General features: G+C 37.5%; 1 protein-coding gene and 2 long non-coding RNA genes across 4 annotated transcripts; all 3 read left to right on the top strand.

Annotated features, from left to right (window-relative positions):
* The first annotated feature begins 430 nt into the window (after positions 1–430).
* LOC140937587 (uncharacterized) lies at positions 431–1,677 on the top strand. The gene is made up of 3 exons (XR_012165493.1): positions 431–583; positions 1,011–1,080; positions 1,306–1,677. It is a non-coding gene; the product is annotated as an uncharacterized lncRNA (long non-coding RNA).
* Positions 1,678–5,653: 3,976 nt separating this feature from the next.
* Positions 5,654–13,889, top strand: LOC140937593 (uncharacterized). 2 transcript variants are annotated; one of them, XR_012165500.1, is made up of 3 exons: positions 5,654–5,800; positions 6,549–6,618; positions 7,204–7,529. It is a non-coding gene; the product is annotated as an uncharacterized lncRNA (long non-coding RNA). The 2 variants fall into 2 exon arrangements; XR_012165499.1 differs by lacking the exons at positions 6,549–6,618; positions 7,204–7,529 and adding exons at positions 12,902–12,971; positions 13,548–13,889 and having other exon boundaries at positions 5,691–5,800.
* LOC140936694 (5-hydroxytryptamine receptor 6-like) lies at positions 9,888–10,979 on the top strand. Its single transcript, XM_073386180.1, has one exon. It carries the CDS (start codon positions 10,083–10,085, stop codon positions 10,977–10,979), a length of 897 nt encoding a protein of 298 aa, XP_073242281.1. The 5' UTR covers positions 9,888–10,082.
* Positions 13,890–20,296: the final 6,407 nt, after the last annotated feature.

Below are 20,296 nucleotides of genomic sequence, written 5' to 3'. Positions count from 1 at the left end.
TGTGTATTAGCTTATAAAGTTTTTGGGAGGAAGAAAAAATAAGTTGACCTTGCAGTCGTTCAAACACATATTATAATATATAATATGTAGCTGACGAGCCATCAATCCTACGTCTTCATTTGAGAGCTTTTCACTCTTCTTGTTTTAAACAATAACCATAAAAATGGATTTGTAAAAATAACTTAATATGCATTTTAAAGCAACTCTTGTGACTTGTACTTAACTAAATTTTTTTGCAATGTACTAGATAAGTGTGATTTGACTTAAGAAAGTCAGAAGATGCAGGCGGGCATATGACAAGATAAACGATAAACCCACCTTTGTGTAACAACATCACCGATCAGTTTGTTGAGTTCTAAATACAACACTACATCTGTTTATATAGAAGGGATATAGACATAGTCTACTTAAAGAACACCTCGCGTGATTTTGGCCTGACCACATTTCGACGCATTATGACGAACTATAAAAGGCCTGTCGATGAAGTCCATCAGCAGTGTGATTTTGAACTCACAAGCTTTCTAGACTTGAGTGAAGCCTTACCTGAAAACTCTCAACAAATAAAATGTCTGCGTCTGGAAAGGTAAATATCTCACTAGCTTGTATAAACGTTATTACAATCCTCCGAGATATTATATTTTTACTTTTTGACGGAGGGGATATGGTGCAAAATTGTCGATCATAGGAAACTTTGAATCAGATTTTACAGCCTTGGCAGAATAAGATCTTTCTTGAACGAAATGATATGTCGACGGATTTATGATTGTGCTTCACAGATTGTGAATGATAAAAATCATATTTTAAAATATAAAAGGTCGATTGTCATGATGCTTTTTTATTTTTATTTGTGTTGGGTAGGGGCGGGGGAAGGGGGGGGGACTATGTGACGTTGTTTAAAAGTACTTTTGAAGTTTAACACTGTTCTGTTTTAAGCGAACAGACCTGTAGAAGAAGATTAACAATTAACAACAACAACAACAATACTAACCAATTTATAAAACGTTTTGCAGAAAATTGTGCAAAGCGAAGAGCTCAGACGTGAGATAAATGGCTCTCTGCGAAGAGATGATGACCACGAAGGTAAAGGCTAAATATTCTTTTGGATTTTGTTTACAGAAACAACACACCAGAATGAGCTCCGATGCTGAAAGGAAGAAAACCAAAAAATGTAGTAAACCCCTGAAATCTCTTTTTTCTTATGGAGCCAAGTACCAACTGAAACTAGCCTTGCAACTGTGAAACTTTAACCATTTTCGCTTCTTATTTTATTTTATTTTAACCCATTTTCATTATTTAACCTTTCAGCTAAGCTCCTGTGCAGGGATTTCAAGATCCAGGTGCTTCCTGCAGCCTTCTATCTGAATGAAAATGTTAATTTCAAACAGTCTGCGGCTTCAGGAAAAATGAGCACACAAGGTTGTTGTTGCTGAGGAGTATAGCATCTGTAACTGTTGCAGCGTTGATCTAAAAGAATGATTAAATACGATTCAATATGTTCATTAAATATTGCCTATTTTGTTAAATTATTGACATATAAACTGTAAGCTGTGATTTAAGCCCTTAACATTGAAAGTTTAAAAAAAACTATATTTGTTTTTTAGTCACAGTTCAGATGCAGTATTGTTGTAAATTAAGGTACTCTTATATTAATAATAAAAGCACTTGAAATCGTCACAAGCGTTTATTATGTATCTTATGTGTATAAACAATTGGGTGATTTAATCAAGGTTTGCCACAACAATTTTTGGTATCTTCTGTACTTTAACGGCGTTGGCCATTTGGTACATTAATGGATAGAGCTCATTGAGCTGAGAAATAAAAGCTAAATCGACAGATATAATTAGATGCATTCCCTTTCTTAAATTCCGAATAACTTTCAACTGCAATGTGACCGTTATGCCGTAAATCCCCTAGTAAGCCCCCCCCCCCCCCCCCGGGAACTAAGCACCCAACCTATAATAAGCCCCCCTTTTCAGGGAAAGAAAGTTTATAAGCCCCTACTCCCCTCCAAGTATTATTCTTCACTAATGAGAGACTGTATTAATCAATCACGACTGTAAACTTCAAATGGACTGATCCGGGATGCTTTATATACCAACTGGAAGTTCGGATTTGATTCTGATCCTCGGCTTCATGCCCTCCAACCTTCTTGTTCTTGAGCTCCTCTACTTTGTATTTTAGTTCTTCATGGAGAACTGATACCATCGTGTTTTCTAAATTAGATAATTCCCCCTCTCAATAATCTCCCCCCCCCCCTCCTGAACACCTATTTGAAGAAAGTTTTTTCTATTTTTTTCGTTTACTCTATATTCCTTATATCTACCTAAAATGGATAGTTTTATCAGGTCAGTTTCATCCATAAGAATTTGCTTTTAACACTTCATTTGCTCAATATAACCTTATGAATCTGACCTCTGCAGCGTTCCCTGAAAGTGACTCTAAATTTCAATTGAATTTTCGAAACATTCCCACCAGAAAACTGACATCCTAGTAGGAGAGAAGAGTTTGTAGTTATGCCTTTAACCCCTAAAGTGACAGAGGAGGTATTTACAGGGGCGAGGTCACGCGCTATTTGCTAACTTTATTAAAAAGCTAAAACGTTCTTCGCCACAATGGAATTTTTCAAAAAAATGGTATACTTTTGTTATTTAAGCCGGAGTATATTTAGCATTAAAACTGTATCCTGTCGTCTAGTTTAACGTATGGCAAAGATGGACAAAGATTGAAACTTGAAAAGGTAGGGCCAACTTTTTGACGCTATGCCTACAAGAATCACCCAAAAAATTATTAGCCCAAAGGTTTAGTGCTCTCTGATGAAATTTGATAGCCTGAATTTCATCCGATTACTTCGAGTCGTTATTACTCCCTCAGTAACGTCTGAATCGACCGGCCGTTAATGCCGTCCAGTGACGTCACTACGCCTTGACCTTTGCTTTAATTCATGCAAAAAGTAAAACTCGATTTTCAAGTGGCAACCAGAGAAATATCGTTTGGAAATGTCTGCATGATACAGAATTGCTTTATTTTTTTCGATCGTAATTCATGTTTAACGTTCAAACTACCAACTGCATGCAGTACAACTCTGAACCGGTTGTACTGAATTCTATAATCAAACTCGGTCGCAATCACGCAATGAAATAAACACAAACACGAAACACTTAGTTCAAAAACACAATGATTTGCTTTATAATTGAAAAGAAGCTATCTGGTCCTTAGCGAAGAAAAAAAACAAGGAAACAAGAGAGAAAAGCTAACAGAATCATTGCACTTGACGGTGAAAATAGCAAGAAGATTATAACATTGATCTCAGAAAACTTCGCGTAAACAAAATCACCGGCCGCCGAAACCACAAAGCGGCTCTAAATGAAAAACCTACCGACTCTCCTCAATGATTCTTCATTCGCAGTTCAATTTAGCATTTCAGTTTCGTAGGCAAGGGCAATTTTGCTGTTTAAGATAAAGATTAAGCTTATCGAAATGTTTGAACTACACGAAAGAATGCCAGGGATGAGATCCGCTGAAAATCAAGCGACAATCCCGCTAAAATTTTTCATAATTATACATAATTATGCGAATGTTTAGACAATCAACCAATCAAAATCACTACCCGGTTTTCGGGTAGTGAGTGACGTCACTGGACGGCATTAACGGCCCGTCGATTCAGACGTTGTTGAGAGGAGAAAACGACTCGAAGCAATCGGATGAATTTCAGGCTAGAAATTTGAATGAAGGTCATGAAAATGAAGGCAATGGTTACTATGGAATGAGGTGATAAAAGAAAGTTTCTTCTTCAGAATAAAAAATATATATGGAGAAAATATATAATGTTAAAGGGTTAAGATTTGTCCGGCCGGCCAAGAGTGCAAACTAAGGTAGCTGACACAGAAAGCTAAGACAGACACAGTGTTCAGTTTCCAAGATACTCCAGCAGTGTTCTTAGTTTTGACCGAATCAACTTTTTTCAAAATGGCCCTCTTGTTTCCAATTTCTCGGAAAGCCTTTTTTGTGTGTTAATGTTTTCATGAGCCAATAAAACCTTCTTTTTTGAAAGCCTGTCAAATGACTGTCAAATCGGAAGTCCTGCAACGTGTCCTGCAGTTGTTTCCGGACCTTTCCGGTCCCCTAAATGCATGGGAAGCCGTAGAGTAAACATCTTATCAGCCTTATTTTCTTTGTCCGTACTGTAAATTACGGATCAGGCGTTTTTTTTTTGTTCTTGCTTTGTTTTGTTTTGTTTCGTTTTTTTTTTTTTTTTTTTTTTTTTTTTTCCGATGGCCTGAGCGCTTCGTGCTTGGGCCATAAATCGAAAAAAGAAATTTCAGTACGGATAGAGAACTGGACTTATAAGAGGTAAGTACTGCACTGTGCATCACTTACTGCGCATAGCAATGGCATATAAAATGTGGCGGTAGTTTTGTCCAGTCGCCTAAAGAGAGGCAGCAAAGGTCTTTTTTGTACTCCAATTGGTTAATAGCGATTATCACTATAACTCCTCTCGGCTGAGAACGTGCCGATCTTGAAAATCGTCCCGGTCCCTTTTCATAAAATGATCATTTGAAGCCAAAATTGTCACGTGTGTTGTCTTTTTGCCATGAACCGAGAACGGTAACCCCAATTTTTTTTATTGGTGTTTTTCCTCATTATGGCTGCAAGAAAAATACATTTTCAGGAGAAAAAAGAAATGAATAGTAGAAACTGTATTATTTAGATATGAATGACACTGAACTCTGCATTTGGTGACAGAGGAGTATGAGATGATGTCACAACTGTCCATTATTCTTACATTTTTGGTAGATCGGATAATTTGATGTTACTTTACTAAAAAATTATGGCCCAGGCAAAAAAGATTCATAGTTTTTGATGATATGAATTTTTGACAGTTTTTTTAAGTTTCTAACGTTTTGCGCGCAACTAGGGGAATTAGAATTACGGGCCTAAATCTTTTTATTGCAATTTTTAAATGTCCTTATGGCTGTCAATTGGAACACTATGGGTTCTGAAAAAAATCTGGATAATACTCCTTTTCAAGGGAATTACCTGAGAGGAAGACAAATAGTTGTCCGGCTGTTATGTTCTGACAAGTTCTGGCTAACACAATCTCCATCCTCCTATCCTACGCCTTGAAAAACATCTGCAGATTTCAGGAAGTTCTTGCTTTATACTGCATGACCAGAAAAATTTGCTTTTCACAAACAATATGTTAATGCTCAGTTTATGAGATTAAAAGCAAGTCAGGAGAAAAGTTTGTCTTGTGATATTTATCAAAAAAGTGATAAATATAGCCATTAGAGCAACATATTACATCTTTTGTTGTAGAAATAGGAATTGGGATAGCCCAGACTTAATACAATTTTGATTTGATTTGATAATTTCTTTTCTTCTTCTTTTTATTTTATTTTATTTTTTTTGAATAATTCAATCTCAAGCAGCATTTATAAATTGCCTATACCTAGCGAGATTTACAATTGTACATTAAACACAAATAAAGTTTCCATAATTGTAGTGTCCTTCGCGTGATTTGACTTTAAGAAAGACATGATTAACAATTAACCCACTTTTGTGAAACAACATCAGAGACGAAATCCGCTGTCAATACTAGATACATACAGAAGGGATATTGACATAATCCGTTCATGTGCACTTTGTGTGATCATCGCCTCGCTCCAGTTCAACACAACATCAACGACTATAAAAGAGCTATAGACGAAGTGTTCTACACAGTGTAATTTTGGACTCACAAACCTTTACAAGTGAAGCTTTACCTGCAAAAACTCTCCGCAAAATGCCTGCATCAGGAAAGGTAAATATTTCATTAAGTTGTTATTTTTTTAAATGCGGTCACCCGTTAATACGGCTAACGGCCACATTTTAAAATCTCAAACGCCAGAATATTTTATAATTTCACCCCGTTAATACGGCCACTCGTTCGAAATTTAGAAAATTAAATTGCTTGGGCCTATCTTCAGTCTCTTGCTTCAGTGTATCTTGTAATGTTTTTTCAGTAGACTATAGTACACCTAAAACGCATTTGTGATGGTTTAATAGTCATGTACTGAAGGAATGTTGCAACTAGTTTTCACAATTACTGTACTCGATATGATGGGCTCCTGGCGATATCTAAAGCATTCCGGCTGTTTATTAAAGAGAACAGTTATTCAAGAAGTGCGAAGGCGATGCAATGTTTTATTACACTGTTCCGGTAATAGCCACCCTGTTAATACGGCTAATTTGTTTTTTTGACCCATTGGTGACCCTATTACCTGAACGGGATCTCACTGTATCATATAGTTGGATGGCCTAAAATGTGTTCGAAGAACATAATTCAATCTGAGTCATTTCCCATGTTTTTATCATTATTATATTTATTTTCATTCTTTTATTCTTTTATTATATTTTTTATTCCGGCTTACCCCCAAAAAAGTTGCTATTGGTTCTTTCAACAGCTTCTGCAATTGTTCAAAAGTGTATACAAACTGTAACGCAGATTATTTTAACAAAAAACAAAGATTTAAAGAATTTGTTATTCAATAAATACATATATTTTTCAGAAAATTGTCCAAAGCGAAGGGCCTACACGTCCCATAAATGCCGCTCCAAGAAATGATGATTACAATGAAGGTAAAGATGGTCTTTTCTCTTCTGGAATTTTTTCAAGTAAACAAATCAACGCAGTGAGTTTTTAGGCGCAACGCGGAATGAAACAAAAGAGACGAAATGTTAATCCATCAGTGCGATTTCCAGTTTTCCTTTTTAATGCCGTATATATCGATAGCTCTAAAACCAAAATAAATAATTAATTCCAATAATTTGTAGACGGGACTATTATATATCTAGCCGATTCTTTGGAAATCACGAACCTAGAGAAAATTTGCAGCCACTTGAGTCGAAAAAGGGCCAAAAGGCGGTTTCTTTTTTTCGTTTCGTTTTCCTGGTTTTGTTTTTTGTTTTGTTTTGTTTTTTGTTTTTTTTCGCTCAAAGAGCGATAAGGAGGAGAAGAAAAAAAAGCAATGGTCACAGTCTTAGATTCTATATTACTTTGGAGATATTATTTTGGCTGAAAAAGAAACTGTCTGAGGGAAGAGGTCTATTTAGAGGTAACGTTTTCAAAAATTCGGCTAGATATAGAAATGTGAAACTGATATAGAATCATTTTTCCCCTTTTTTCATCCTTGTATCATTAGTATTATTATTTTATCTTTTCAGGCCAGCTTCTGTGTAGAGATTTTAAGATCCAGGTGCTTCCTGCAGCCTTCTATCTGAATGAAAATGTCAATTTTAAGCAAAATGCTACAGGAAAAATGAGCCGAGAAGGTTGTTGTTGCTGAAGAATGCGGCAACTTAATCACTGTTCCACCCATGCAGGATATAAAGAACTGACTAATTGCTGTTTTATACTTCTTTTGAATTGAATATCGCTGTTGCTGTTTTCTAAACGATATGTAAGCTGCAAACTATTACTAGGAAACCCTAATTGAATTGAAAGTTAAAAAAGTATATTTATTTATTTTATGGGCCACAGCTCCAATGTATCTACTTAAATAAAGGACACTATATTGTGATGAAATTTGTAGATTTAACCTGAGAATAATTAAAACTCTTATTAGATCACCACAAGCTGATTTTGGTTGCTTCATTGGAAATAATTCATGGGTTATTTTACCAAGTTTGCTAGGGCAATTCTGCTGCAGCTTCAGTTTTGACATCGTCCGAGTGCAGCAGTTTTTATTCACAAGGAAAATAACAAAATGAATGAAATAGTCCTAGTCAGGGTAAGGCTGGGTAATTTCGTTTCTGGAGAAAACAACGTATATCATTAAAGTTTGCAGCCGAAAATACTGCTGTGGCATCCTCCTGCTGATCCTTGAAAAGGGGGCCTAAAGCCTGCTTTCCATATGATCGCTACCATTGCTGTGATCGCTGACAAAAATGGTTCAGCGATCGCATCAATTTTTGGTTTCCATATGATCGCTGCGATCGCTGAATGAAGACCGAGGGGACCTGGGTCTAACAACATATCGTAAAATTTCGAAAATAAGCCCCGGGGCAAAGGCCTTTTTTGAGGGGCTTATTTTTGGAGGGACTTATATTCGGAGGGGTTTATCTACGGAGGGAAATTTGCGTTTCAAAATCGATTGGGCTAACCTTATAGTTGGAAGTAAATTCACCGTTTTTGCTTTGTTTTTCTTTCTATTTGAGGGCAATTTCCAAGAACAAGCTCTCCCGGGGGGCTTATAGTTGGAGGGGCGATTTAACGTTGGGTTTTTTGCGTTACGAGCTTGGGGGGCTTATATGGAGGGGCTTATTTTCGGAATTTTACGGTAGTTCGCGCAATTCCCCAAATTCAGCATAGCGGCTGTGAATCGTCGACTCCTACTTGAGGCCCCGGGCTTGAGGCACTTTAAATGGTGTCATGATTTCGCGCAGGAATCTGCAGAGAATTCCTTGGCGTTGCAATTTCTAAACGCTTCAAAAATTCAAAATTATCCAGGACGCATAACTACAGGGCATAACTTTCCTTATAGAAAGGGTCGACGTAGTGAGTTTTACTTTCACTGTGCGGTTAAAAATGTTTAAAAATGATTGTAAATAACCCAGACTGATAAATATTGTGGTATGCCACAACAGGCCTTTTGTGTCTTTAAACATGCAATGGTTATCTATTGTAATCTCCCTTTCCATTCCTGATTAGATCAGTACAGGGTGAGGAGGCTAACCCTTTTACGTTATCACGGTGCTTAAAAAAATCTTTTTGGACGGAGTCTCCCCGAATGGGCAATTATAGGGAGTACCCCCCGGGTAAAAACTGGCCCGTTTGAGATCCGTTTTGATCGCGGAAACGGTTCTTATCACGTCTGAAGGTTGACATGGAGACAAAGAGTTACGTGACAAAAACATTAAAGAAAAGCAACAAGGCCGCCATATTAGAAGGAGGTGAATGACCTATTGCAGATAAGCTATCTTAAGCACGTCTTATTACATTCTAATATCAACTACCTACAATTTCCTCAGTGCATTCCATCAACCTGCAAAAACAAGCCAATTATAGCGCGCATTCAAATCCCGGTACACAGTAGATGGGTTTAACCAGAGGTTTAAGCTAATTCCACTAAATGGACTGAATGTTATGTTGAGAGCCTCGTGATCGATGAGATGCTTTGCCTCCAATATCTTCTTGGACTGCAATCAGTGGTAATCTATAATCAAATATTGAAATATAAGGTATACTTGGGTTTGGAGTTGGTCCTAAAGAGTTGAACTGTTTGGTCCCACAGGGAAAATAAGATTAGAGTCGCTGAAATTGGTATTCGCTACGGGGGTTGAGTCTGTAACGAAAGGACAATGGGATGTGAAAAAGTTACATGTTCCTGTTACAGCTGCGATTATACGTTTTAACCATAATCTGTTTTACACTGCCTAGTATACAGAAACCTTTCAGGACAAAGTCCACATTTTGTAAGTTTAAATATACCATTCTTAGTAAAGGGTACAAAGAAAGTCAGTTTTACAAGCTTTATACAATGATTGTTGCGAATGAGTCATACACTGATCACTTGTACTTGCAAGAATCGACTTGGTTTCTCTTTACTTCCGTTTTCTTTGATACCATAGTATCTTAATTATTAAGAGGTTCAATTGATCAAAAACACGCTAAAACAAACGAAAGTCAAAACAGTGAAGTCCACTCAGCTTTCGCTTGTTCCCGTTGGCCTCCATGATCTCCAGATCTTTCCAGCCCGTGCGGCACATGCGTGAAGCGTGGGGGCGGGAAACATATGTTCGGTGTCAGTCTTATTCGTCCTAGCCTCCCCCGCGAGCGTTTTTAGGGGAGCTCCTATTTCTTCCCTCCCCACAGTGAAACTTCAATTATAAAGCGAAGTACATCACTGTTGGTATCGCGAGTATAAAATTGAATAATATTTCAGCTGATGACAGTCTAAGAGCTTTTGTGTAACGCTTCACTCTTCAAAGCGTCAGAGAAATTTAAATGAAGTGAGCTGAAAAGTGAGTGGGTATTCGGCACTTACTCTTGAACGGTTTCTTGTAGGTTGAAGTCGTAAAATAATCTCTATAAGTGTTCTGACATGGAAGGTTGGCTCGATGTTTCGGGATGGTTACTTTCCGTGTTAGCCGTTCTTGGGAATGGTTTTATAATAGCCTTCATCGCTGCGATACCCCGCCTCCATTTTCCACCCAACTGGTTTGTAATTTCCCTGGCAGTTGCTGATCTGGGCGTCGGAATGGTTGCCTTCCCCGGCGGTCATGTTTGCGTCAGCTATAATAGGATCTGTAACCAGAACATATACATGGCAGCGTATTGGTTTCTGGTTCACTCTTCAGTTGCAAATCTCTGCATCTTAACGTGGGATCGTTGCGCAGCAATTCTTCATCCTCTTAGATACAACACTTTCATCATCTTGAGACGCCCTGGAAGGGTCATCTTGTTGGCATGGCTGATTCCATTGTTGATATCGCTGTACCTGGTTTTGGGAATGTTCGCTGCAACCTCAGACACTGTTTTAAAAGTGCTGCGTCTAACTGGTGTCTCAGGTTTTGACATACTGTGCTCCACTCTGTTTGTCTATGCTGTTGTCCGTATTTTGGCCGTAATTCGCGTGCAGTCACTTCAGAATTCTGCTATGGAGTCTCTCAGAAAGCAACTGCAAACTTCACTCAAGCGGGCTTCACTAAAGACAGCAGCTTCCAGACATCCTGGTAGACGCAAACATAGCTCAGCACCATTCATAATTGCTATAGTGGTGTTTTTCTTGGCATGTCATCTAGTAAAAAACTATCTGATCCTGAGAATCATGTTTGTCTCAGACAGGGTGACTGATAATGCTGCACAGGGAGTAACCGTTCTCTTGGTAGCCAATTCGGCGACAAATCCGTTGGTTTACGCGTTTTTGAAAAGAGACATAAAAAGAGAACTGAAGCGGCTTATCTATAGGGCAATGAGGAGAGGTAGTATTAAAACATAACTGTGAGCAACCGTGGTACAAGGTTAACTGCTAACCATTTTTTGTCGCGCACAAAGTGCAGTTAAACGTCTCCACAATTAATAAAACGGCTACCTCGGGGACAGAAGAAAGTGCAGCCATTATAGAGAGGTGTCCGTTGTAGAGAGGTTTAAGCAAAAGTCAGTCAGGTATGAAATGTCTGCCAAAAAAAAATTGGCCGTTGCAGAGAGGTTATTGCAGCCATTTGAGAGGTGGCCACATATCACCAACTTTTATTTCTTTTCTAAAAAGTCCTCGTCACTACATAGCATTATGGGAGCCCTCTCAATCGCTTTTTTCTTTAAATAAAAACTGAAAGTTCACAATTACTGTACGCGATATGCAAAACATTCCGGCTGTTTATTGTAGTAGGAAACTTGGGGGAACAGTAATCCTCTACAATGAACTCAAACGTTTTGTCTCTTTAAACTTGTTTTAATGTAGATAACTTGTTTCTCAACTTTTCACAATCAGGGCTAGCAGTATCTCTCTGACAAGAGCTAGTTACAGCTCCTTTTATCCTGACTGAATCTGAAGGCTGCCAATCTTACTCAACTTAAAATAATCTTACATCAGTAAAAATTCGATTGGCTATAAGAATTATTAACATATTTTCCTTCGAGGTTGTGTCGTAATAGGAAAATCAGTTAAAACTCCAAAATTCACTTTTGTCCAACAATTGTCCAGTCAAAACAAAACAGTCAGAGAGACACAAAAATTACAAGGAATGTTTACATGAATGAAAATCACATATGTACAATATCGTTACTCTAAAATGTACAATTTGTCAATTCGCGTACAATGCTTAAGTTGTCGTTTAAAAGCTTCTTGTTGGAATATCGTACAATGGTAATTAGTCCCGCCTTTTTCCATATATTAACTAAAAGATTGTTTACAAATCTCTAATCAAAAATCAATTAGCAAGATATTTACATTGCGAAAGCCTTTAAACAAAGATATCACTCGTTACAACTTTTAGCAAGTAGATTGAACTAGGCAGTAACAAAAGCTTGTTTATCACAACGAGTTAACTAAGATAGTCTGTTGGACGAGGTTTTCTTTTGGAAGCGCACTGAAGTTTCGATCAAACCACTAAATACGCGAAAGATAGTAAAAATAGGAATGTCCAGGAAAAGACAACTTGGTAAGGTCAAGCTTCTAAAGATTTAGGAAAAACCAATTAAGCCAATTAATGTAAGATAACAAACAAATGTCGTTAAATTTACCAGAACTAATTAGATTAAGAACCTCTGTGTGGGCTCAGTTTAAACAAAAAGCATCATTTCTTAATTGGATAGCGGCACGTGTGCAAAGAGAAACCGACGTCCAAAAGAGCATCTTTACAGAGAAAGGGCAAACCTTATTAACGAAAGACAAACAGCTTTTGTAAGCCCAGTACATTCTAGTAGAACGTATTTATATAACAACTCAAAACACTCTACTCAGTGACAATAATAATTAAAATATATTAAAATAGCAATGCTTGATGATTCATTAACGTTCCTTATTCGATAAAGGTATTTTCATTTTGGTATTAACTTATACCCAAAAATATCGTTTTACATTATTAAGAGGACAGTTATTCAAGAAGTGCGAAGGCGATGCGATGTATTTTTCACTACCCTGTCCCGGTAATAACAGCCAACATTTTTTTACCCATTGGTGACCCTATTAACGGGGTTTCACTGTATCATATGGTTGGACCTAAACTTTGCACGAAGGACATAATTCAATCTGAATCATTTTCCATATTTTTGATATTATTACATTATATTATTTTCAGTCTTTTTTTATCTCGGATCGTCAATTCTTGCTCACCCCAAAAAAGTTCCCATTGGTTCTTTAAACAGCTTCCGCATTTGTTCAAAGATTTAAAGAATTTGTGAAATAAATATATTTTTCAGAAAATTGTGCAATGCGAAGGGCCTACACGTCCCATAAATGCCGCTCCAAGAAAAGATGATGACAATGAAGGTAAAGACGATCTTTTCTCTTCTGGAATTTTTTCAAGTAAACAAATAAACGCAGTGAGTTTTGAGGCATAATGCGGAATGAAGCAAAACCGGAAATGAAATATGTTAATCCATCAGTGCGATTTCCAGTTTTCCTTTTAAATGATATATATCGATGTTTAAAGCCAATTGAAAATAAATTTCTATAATTTGTAGACGGGAAAATTGCGAACCTAGCGAAATTTGCAGCCACTTGAGTCGAAAAAGGGCCAAAAGCAGTTGCTTTTTTCGTTTCGTTTTCCTGGTTTTGTTTTTTGTTTGTTTGTTTGTTTTTTTGTTTTGCTTTGCTTTCATTTTTTTTTTTTCGCTCAAAGAGCGATATGGAGGAGAAGAGTAAAAAGCAATGGTCATACTCTTAGTTTCTATATATATTGCTTTGGAGATATTATTTTGGCCGAAGAATAAACTGTCTGAGGGAAGGGGTCTATTTGGAGGTAACGTTTTCAAAAATCCGGCTAGAAATAGAAATGTGAAAACTGAATCATTTTTCCGCTTTTTTTATCCTTGTATTATTATTATTATTACTTTATCTTTTCAGGTCAGCTTCTGTGTAGGGATTTTAAGATCCAGGTGCTTCCTGCAGCCTTCTATCTGAATGAAAATGTTAATTTCAAACAATCTGCTACGTCAGGAAAAATGAGCACACAAGGCTGTTGTTGCTGAAGAATGCGGCATCTATCACTGTTGCACCTGTGCAGGATATAAAGAACTGACTAATTGCTGTTTTATACTTCTTTTGAATTGAATATCGCTGTTGCTGTTTTCTCATAGACATGTAAGCTGTGAGATATTACTTAAAAACCCTAATTGCATTGAAAGTTAAAAAAATATATTTATTTATTTATTTTATGAGCCACAGTTCCAATGTATCTACTTAAATAAAGAAAACTGTGTTGTAATGAAATTGGTAGATTTAACCTGAGAATAATTAAAACTCTTATTAGATCACCACAAGCTGATTTTGATTGCTTCCGTGGAAATAATTCATGGGTTATTTTACCAAAAAAGGGCAATTCAGTTTTGACATCGTCCGAGTGCAGCAGTTTTTATTCACAAGGAAAATAACAAAATGAATGAAACAGTCCCAGTCAGGGTAAGGCTGGGCAATTTCGTTTCTGAAGAAAACAACGTATATCATTAAAGTTTTCAGCCGAAAATACTGCTGTGGCATCCTCCTGCTGATCCTTGAAAAGGGGGCCTAAATCCTGCTTTCCATATGATCGCTACCATCGCTCGCTGAATGAAGACCGAGGGGACCTGGGTCTAACAACATAGTTCGTGCCATTCCTCAAATTCAGCATAGCGGCTGTGAGTTGTCGACTCCTACCTGAGGCGTGTTTTCTAGTAATTATGGACGACGGGAAAGACAGAAAACTCATGTTCGGGACTTAAATCGAATTTCTCTCCGATTGCTTTCCAGCAGTTGATTTTCTTGTACTTGTCTCTCTATTCCTTTGAAAATTTCATGTAAAGACAGTCGTATTTTTGTACTTCTTCCATAAAAAGTGCCAGGTCGATTGCTCTCTCAATGTTTGTGTTGGCAGCCATTTTGAAAAGGGTGAGCGTACGCAATGCATCCTGGTATTTTTAATTTGAGGTCGCTGAGACGCGCTGTGATCGCTGGAGATTGGCTTCCATATGATCGCTACGATCGCCACGATCACTGAGATAGAACTGAAGTCTATCTCAGCGATCGTTGTCGCTAAAATCGTTGTGATCGCTGCCACCGCTGAAGAGTGGTTTCCATATGATCGCTGCCATCGCTGAACTTTTGTTTCATCGATCGCAGCGATCGTAGCGATCATGAGGAAACCAGGCTTAAATGTTCTCAAAAAGCTTTGAAAGTTTGTTTTGAAAATAAACAAACACATATTCAAACGCAACTGCTCAATTGCTACAATGAACTGAGATCATACCGCTAAAAAAAAATAAAAGATAAAACGACGGAAATCGTCAGACAGACTCACGTGTTGAACTCCAACGTATCCAAATTAAACAAGTGTCAGCTGAAACACGGACTCGGGGTCTGGGCTAGGCTCGATTTCCGCCGCTCTGTCATTTCCCGAACAGCAGCTGGTACTCGAGCCCAGGTCTTGGCCGGGATAATCCGCCTAACAGTCGTTTGCGTTTGTTTTAGCCAAATTGGAGACGCAAGAGGACGAGCAAATCAAAGCAGCGTGTGGGAGGAAGCCTTAATCCCGACCACCGTTCAATTTTGTTGGTTCCCTTTTAGCCCAGGCCAGTGCATGCCCTCAGGCGTCTCTTAAGCTTTTTCCGGTTCTGTAAAAGGAAACGGAAACCACTAGTGCTGGTGCCTGGGCTGAGGTCTGCTTTTGCTGTTGTGATGTTGTTGTTCTTTGTTTGCCTTTTTCATTGTCTTTTATTATCATTATTTCTTTTGTTATTGTTATTATTATTATTATTATTATTATTATTATTATTAATATTATTGTCTTTATTATCACAGTCTTTGCTGGTGTTCTTTTTGTGCATCAGCCGGGCGCAAACCATGCACCTAGAGCGTCAGTCACTCAAGTCAATCATTCTGTTCATACACTAAGCACCTTTCTGAGGATTCATGCAGATCCCAGCACAGGGGCGGATCCAAGATTTTTTTTACGAGGGGGCGCACTCGTCTCTTGCTCTACTTCAACACCAATAAACCACATATTTTTTTTTGGCAGAATACTACTTGTATTAGAAAACCGCAGGTCATATCAGAGGGGGGGGGGGGGGGGGTGCGCACCCCCTGCACCCTCCCCCTAGTTCCGCCTCTACAGCATGCAGATCTTTTGAATCTCTGTCATAGTAGCTCTCTCTGATACTTTCTTGATGTTTTCTACCATACCCTTCTTCACTTTACCGTGCAAGCGCACCAACAACCACAGGGATCACTACGGTTTTGATATGCCACATTCTCTGTATTTCTAGTTCTAGGTCTTTGTACTTGCATTTTTTTTCAGTTATTATTATTATTATTATTATTATTATTATTATTATTATTATTATCATTATTATTATTATTGTTATTATAATTATAATTATTATTATTATTACAGTGAAATCTCTATTAAGCGGACACCCTCTATAAAGCGGACACTAAGCCGGGTCCCGAAATCAACGTCTTATATTTCGCCTTTGTAACGAACCCCTGTTCAGCGGACACCTCTATGAGCGGACGTTGACACTAAAATAAGGTGTATTTGGCTAATTTCTATCGTTAAAAACCTCTATTAAGCGGACACCAGACTGAATTGACAATAGTAGTTTTGGATTACGTACTTGAAATACGTGCTGAAGTCAGTTAATGTTTTTGCATTTATAAACAAATTAAAGTTGGTAATGAAAGGTAATGAACTTGAACTCTGAATATCGACTGAATAGCTTGTTTAACAACATGCAACTTTATCACAGTAAAGGGTAACCGTTGAATGTAGATCGTTAACAAACATGGCGCAATTTTTACAACCTCTATTAAGCGGACACTTGGGAAGGTCCCGAAGGTGTCCGCTTTCACTGTATTATCATTATTATTATTATTATTATTATTATTATTATTATTATTATTATTATTACTATTATTATTATTTATTTATTTTCTGGTTTCATTTATTTTATAATCTTAATCTGGGTTTCTGTCCTTTATAGGCAAACCAGCTAAACACCTAATTATTAATTTTGAGCTACTCAAGTTAATAACATTCATCTCAAGTAGTATTACGTAAGAGAGGATACGCTTTCGGTTTTTTATTTCTTTTATTTTCTCTTAACGAAAAGCTCTTCCCTTTAACCAAAAATGGAGGCAGTTATAGAAACTTTGCTTCGACAGCCATTATTTCAGGGCCGTGCCAACCGTGAATAGCACTTGGTTTGGGAATGCTACGTGAGCAATACTCATGTCAGTAGCATAGGGGGGCTACTGAAACTATACCGAGAAATCTAGTAAATCAGAAAGGGAAATGCTTAGGGTAAAAATCAATTAAAGAAAATTTCTATATCAATCATTAAAAAAAAGTGACATCAATTTTACTTAATAAAAGAGACTCAAAACAATGGGTATCAATAGAAAATGTACCTGTTTAAAGATGTGAAAAAAACAAACAGAAAGACAGCCAGACAGACCCCGAACCCGACTCCGACCCCGATCCCGTCCCTAGCTCCGTCCCCAACCCCGGCCCCCGGCCCCGAGCCCCAAGTCCCGAGTGCCGGCTTCGACCCGGATTAAGTTCGCGCTTTACTAAAGTAAGACGTCTACCTTTCCTTGAGTTTGTCAATATGTCTCACTCGCCAGTGAATGCCGACTACGTCAGCCTTTTTCCATTCCAGAAAGGTTCCCCAAGGCCAACAATAATGGAAGCTTTAGAATTTTTTCAAAACAATTGATTTTTTTTCTTCAGATGACGTCTGTTGACAGTAACCTAGAAAAATTAACCGTCAGCTTAGAAACCTAAAACATGAACCCATTGAGAGCACTCATTGAATAACCTTGCTGTAGTTAGCAGATGGCTGATTTCCTAAGTGTCGGCTAAAAGAAGTACAGGTGTACATTCCATAACCCGAAATGGCAAAATGATTTTTCAATGTGAGGCGAACCCAGTCCTAAAGAGCTCTGTAATCCACGAATACATGCTGTGTAAAATTGCATGATACAACCACTACCACAACTTTTATTCAGGAATTTAAAGGTACAAATATGTGTTTAGTATTCGTCTTTTTTTGAAATTTTCAGGTAGCACTTGACGACTAACAAGGGTTTCTTATTACTTTTCATTCAATCATTGGATCATTCAGGCATCTAACCTGATATAAATGAGCTGACCGCAGATTCTGGAGCAAAATCTGGAAATGATTTTCTATCAGTTTTCCTCTCGCACTCGTGGACTTCATAACTGCAAAGTCCTTTGAAGGGAGACGTTTCTACAATTAGGTTGTGTAAGTTAATTTCGGTCACGACAGATTCTTTTGGAATAAGTAACTTGAGTTTCAAGTATTATCATGGCGACTCTCTATCTCCAAACACTAATACAGTTTCCTGTCTAAGAGTGTATAACTCTAGAGTAGCATTAGTTAAGACCACTTTAAACGGTGTTTGCATGATTTCGTGCAGGAATCTGCAGAGAATTCCTTTGCATTGCAATTTCTAAACCCTTTAAAAACTCAAAATTACTCAGGACGCATAACTACAGCGCGTAACTTTCCTTATAGAAAGGGTCGACGTCGTTTACTTCACAGCACACTACAGACATCAGATTCATTAGGAAGCAAATAAAGACTAAATAAAGGCAAACTCTTATGGATCAAACTGACGTGATAAAACTACTCATTTTATGTCATAAGACATTTGCAGACAACGACAAAAGGAGAACTAGTTGGGTACAAATAGCAGCTTACCGTATGCCTAATTCATTTATGCCTCTTCGGCTGCTTAAAAGTTTGACAGCATTGTCGAAATCCATCCATCGGATGAATCGCTATCAAGAGGGTAAGTTAATATCGATACCCAACAGCAATATCCACTAAATAGTAATTTATCCCTCAAGATCACTTGGATAACACTATCCACCTTCTTAACTTCTAGCTGGGGCTAGATGTTGAATTGGTAAGCGATGTTTCGCTAATGGTGCAAGCCAATATTTAGCCTGTTCCAGGCGTTTAGATAGTGGGGAGCAAGTTAAATCGTACGCGGCCAGCGCAAAAAGAAACACGATAGGAAAAAACGAGGGGAGACTGGGGCGGTGGCGAGATTACGTGGGAGGGTTCCCTCCCCATGTTTTCTGGCCCTATTTTTTCGTTCGTCGCATGGAACAGGCTAGCCAATATTCTGGAATCGAAGAAGGGGCATAAGTCTGATGATTTCTATCGATTTTAAAACTTTCATTTTTTAGCAAAAAAAAAATTATGGGTCGGTTATTAAAACAAAATCTAACTTAGGACGCGGTTTAGCAAATCTGGACCTTTAGATATCTTCCTTAGTGGGTTATTATAAGAAAACAAATGTTTCTTTAATCTACGCCTTATGCATTCATGAAGCTGTTCACGATATGATATATCTGGTGTTTATGAAAGTGTTGAACAAACTGACACGGTGGTCGGTTGCTAGGGCTTTTGCTCCCCCACCTCTCAAAACTGAGAGCTTAAGGCCATAGAGAGAAGAAGAATGCATCGAATGTAGCAAAACTTGGCAAGGAAGTAAGTTGATAAATTACCTATTTATTGGTGTTTATTTCATTCCATGTGACTTCTATTGTGACGTCATAAATGATGTCCAAATTTGGCATCAGAAAGAAAATTCAGGAAAGAAATGCTAAAAATTTTACATTAGTTTTCTGTATAGAATTCTATGATTTCTGGTGAAAACCCCATCTCAATCGGATGAAAAGGCGCAAAGTTACATTTAATTAAAGAAATTCAAATTTCCCGCCAAATGACCATATATGGTCAAACTTTAGGGGTATTTTAACGCGAAAACAATAAAGGTAGTCGCAACGGAGAAAAGACAAATTTGCATAAAAACAAAATTGTAGTTTTTTGAGTTTAGGATGTGTGGTCTATGACGCGTATTTCGTCACGAATTACGTCATTTTGACGTCATAATGACGTAATTTGTGACGAAATACGCGTCATAGCACCACATATGCCGAATTCAAAAAACTACAATTTTGATTTTATGCAGCTGTCTTTTTTCCGTTGTAAATACATTTATTGTTTTCGCGTTAAAATACCCCTAAAGTTTGACCATATATGGTCATGAGGCGGGAAATTTGAATTTTTTAATTACCTGTAACTTCACGCCATTTTATCCGATTGAGATGGGGTTTTCACTGTAAATATTGTTTTTCTGTAACAAAAATGTTTGTAGCATTTTGAACACTGCTTATCAAATTTTTAACGTTGTTACTAAAAATAGGTGTCACTTATGACGTCATACTTTCAAGAAAAGTCAAAAATACCTTTACAATTGTAAAAAGTTAAAGAAAACTTTTCTCCAATTAAGATGTTCTAATGTTTTGCTTCATTTGAAATATAAACTACCCCTCTGTAAGCCAGAAATTGAATTTAAGAACCAAACGGGAGCAAAAGCCCTAGCAACCGACCATCGTGGAAAAAGGCTACGCGTTTTTGTTAAACAATGGATAAAAACCCGTTTAACTAACTTGCCCATTAAATGTATTAATTGGATTCCAGCGGTTAGTTATGAATACTGAGTTTTTGTTTTTGTTGTAGTTGTTGATCGAAGAGAAACTATAAACGCCGTTCAAGTACAGAGGGCAAAAAATTGTCGTGGCA

Source organism: Porites lutea, chromosome 5 (assembly GCF_958299795.1).
Source record: "Porites lutea chromosome 5, jaPorLute2.1, whole genome shotgun sequence".
Lineage (NCBI taxonomy): Eukaryota > Metazoa > Cnidaria > Anthozoa > Scleractinia > Poritidae > Porites > Porites lutea.
The sequence above is the reverse complement of the archived record's forward strand: the minus strand, read 5'-3'. Positions and strand labels throughout refer to the sequence as shown.

Excerpts from the sequence above, each read along its gene's own strand:
- LOC140936694 (XM_073386180.1), top strand. The coding sequence starts at position 10,083 with ATGGAAGGTTGGCTCGATGTTTCGGGATGGTTACTTTCCGTGTTAGCC.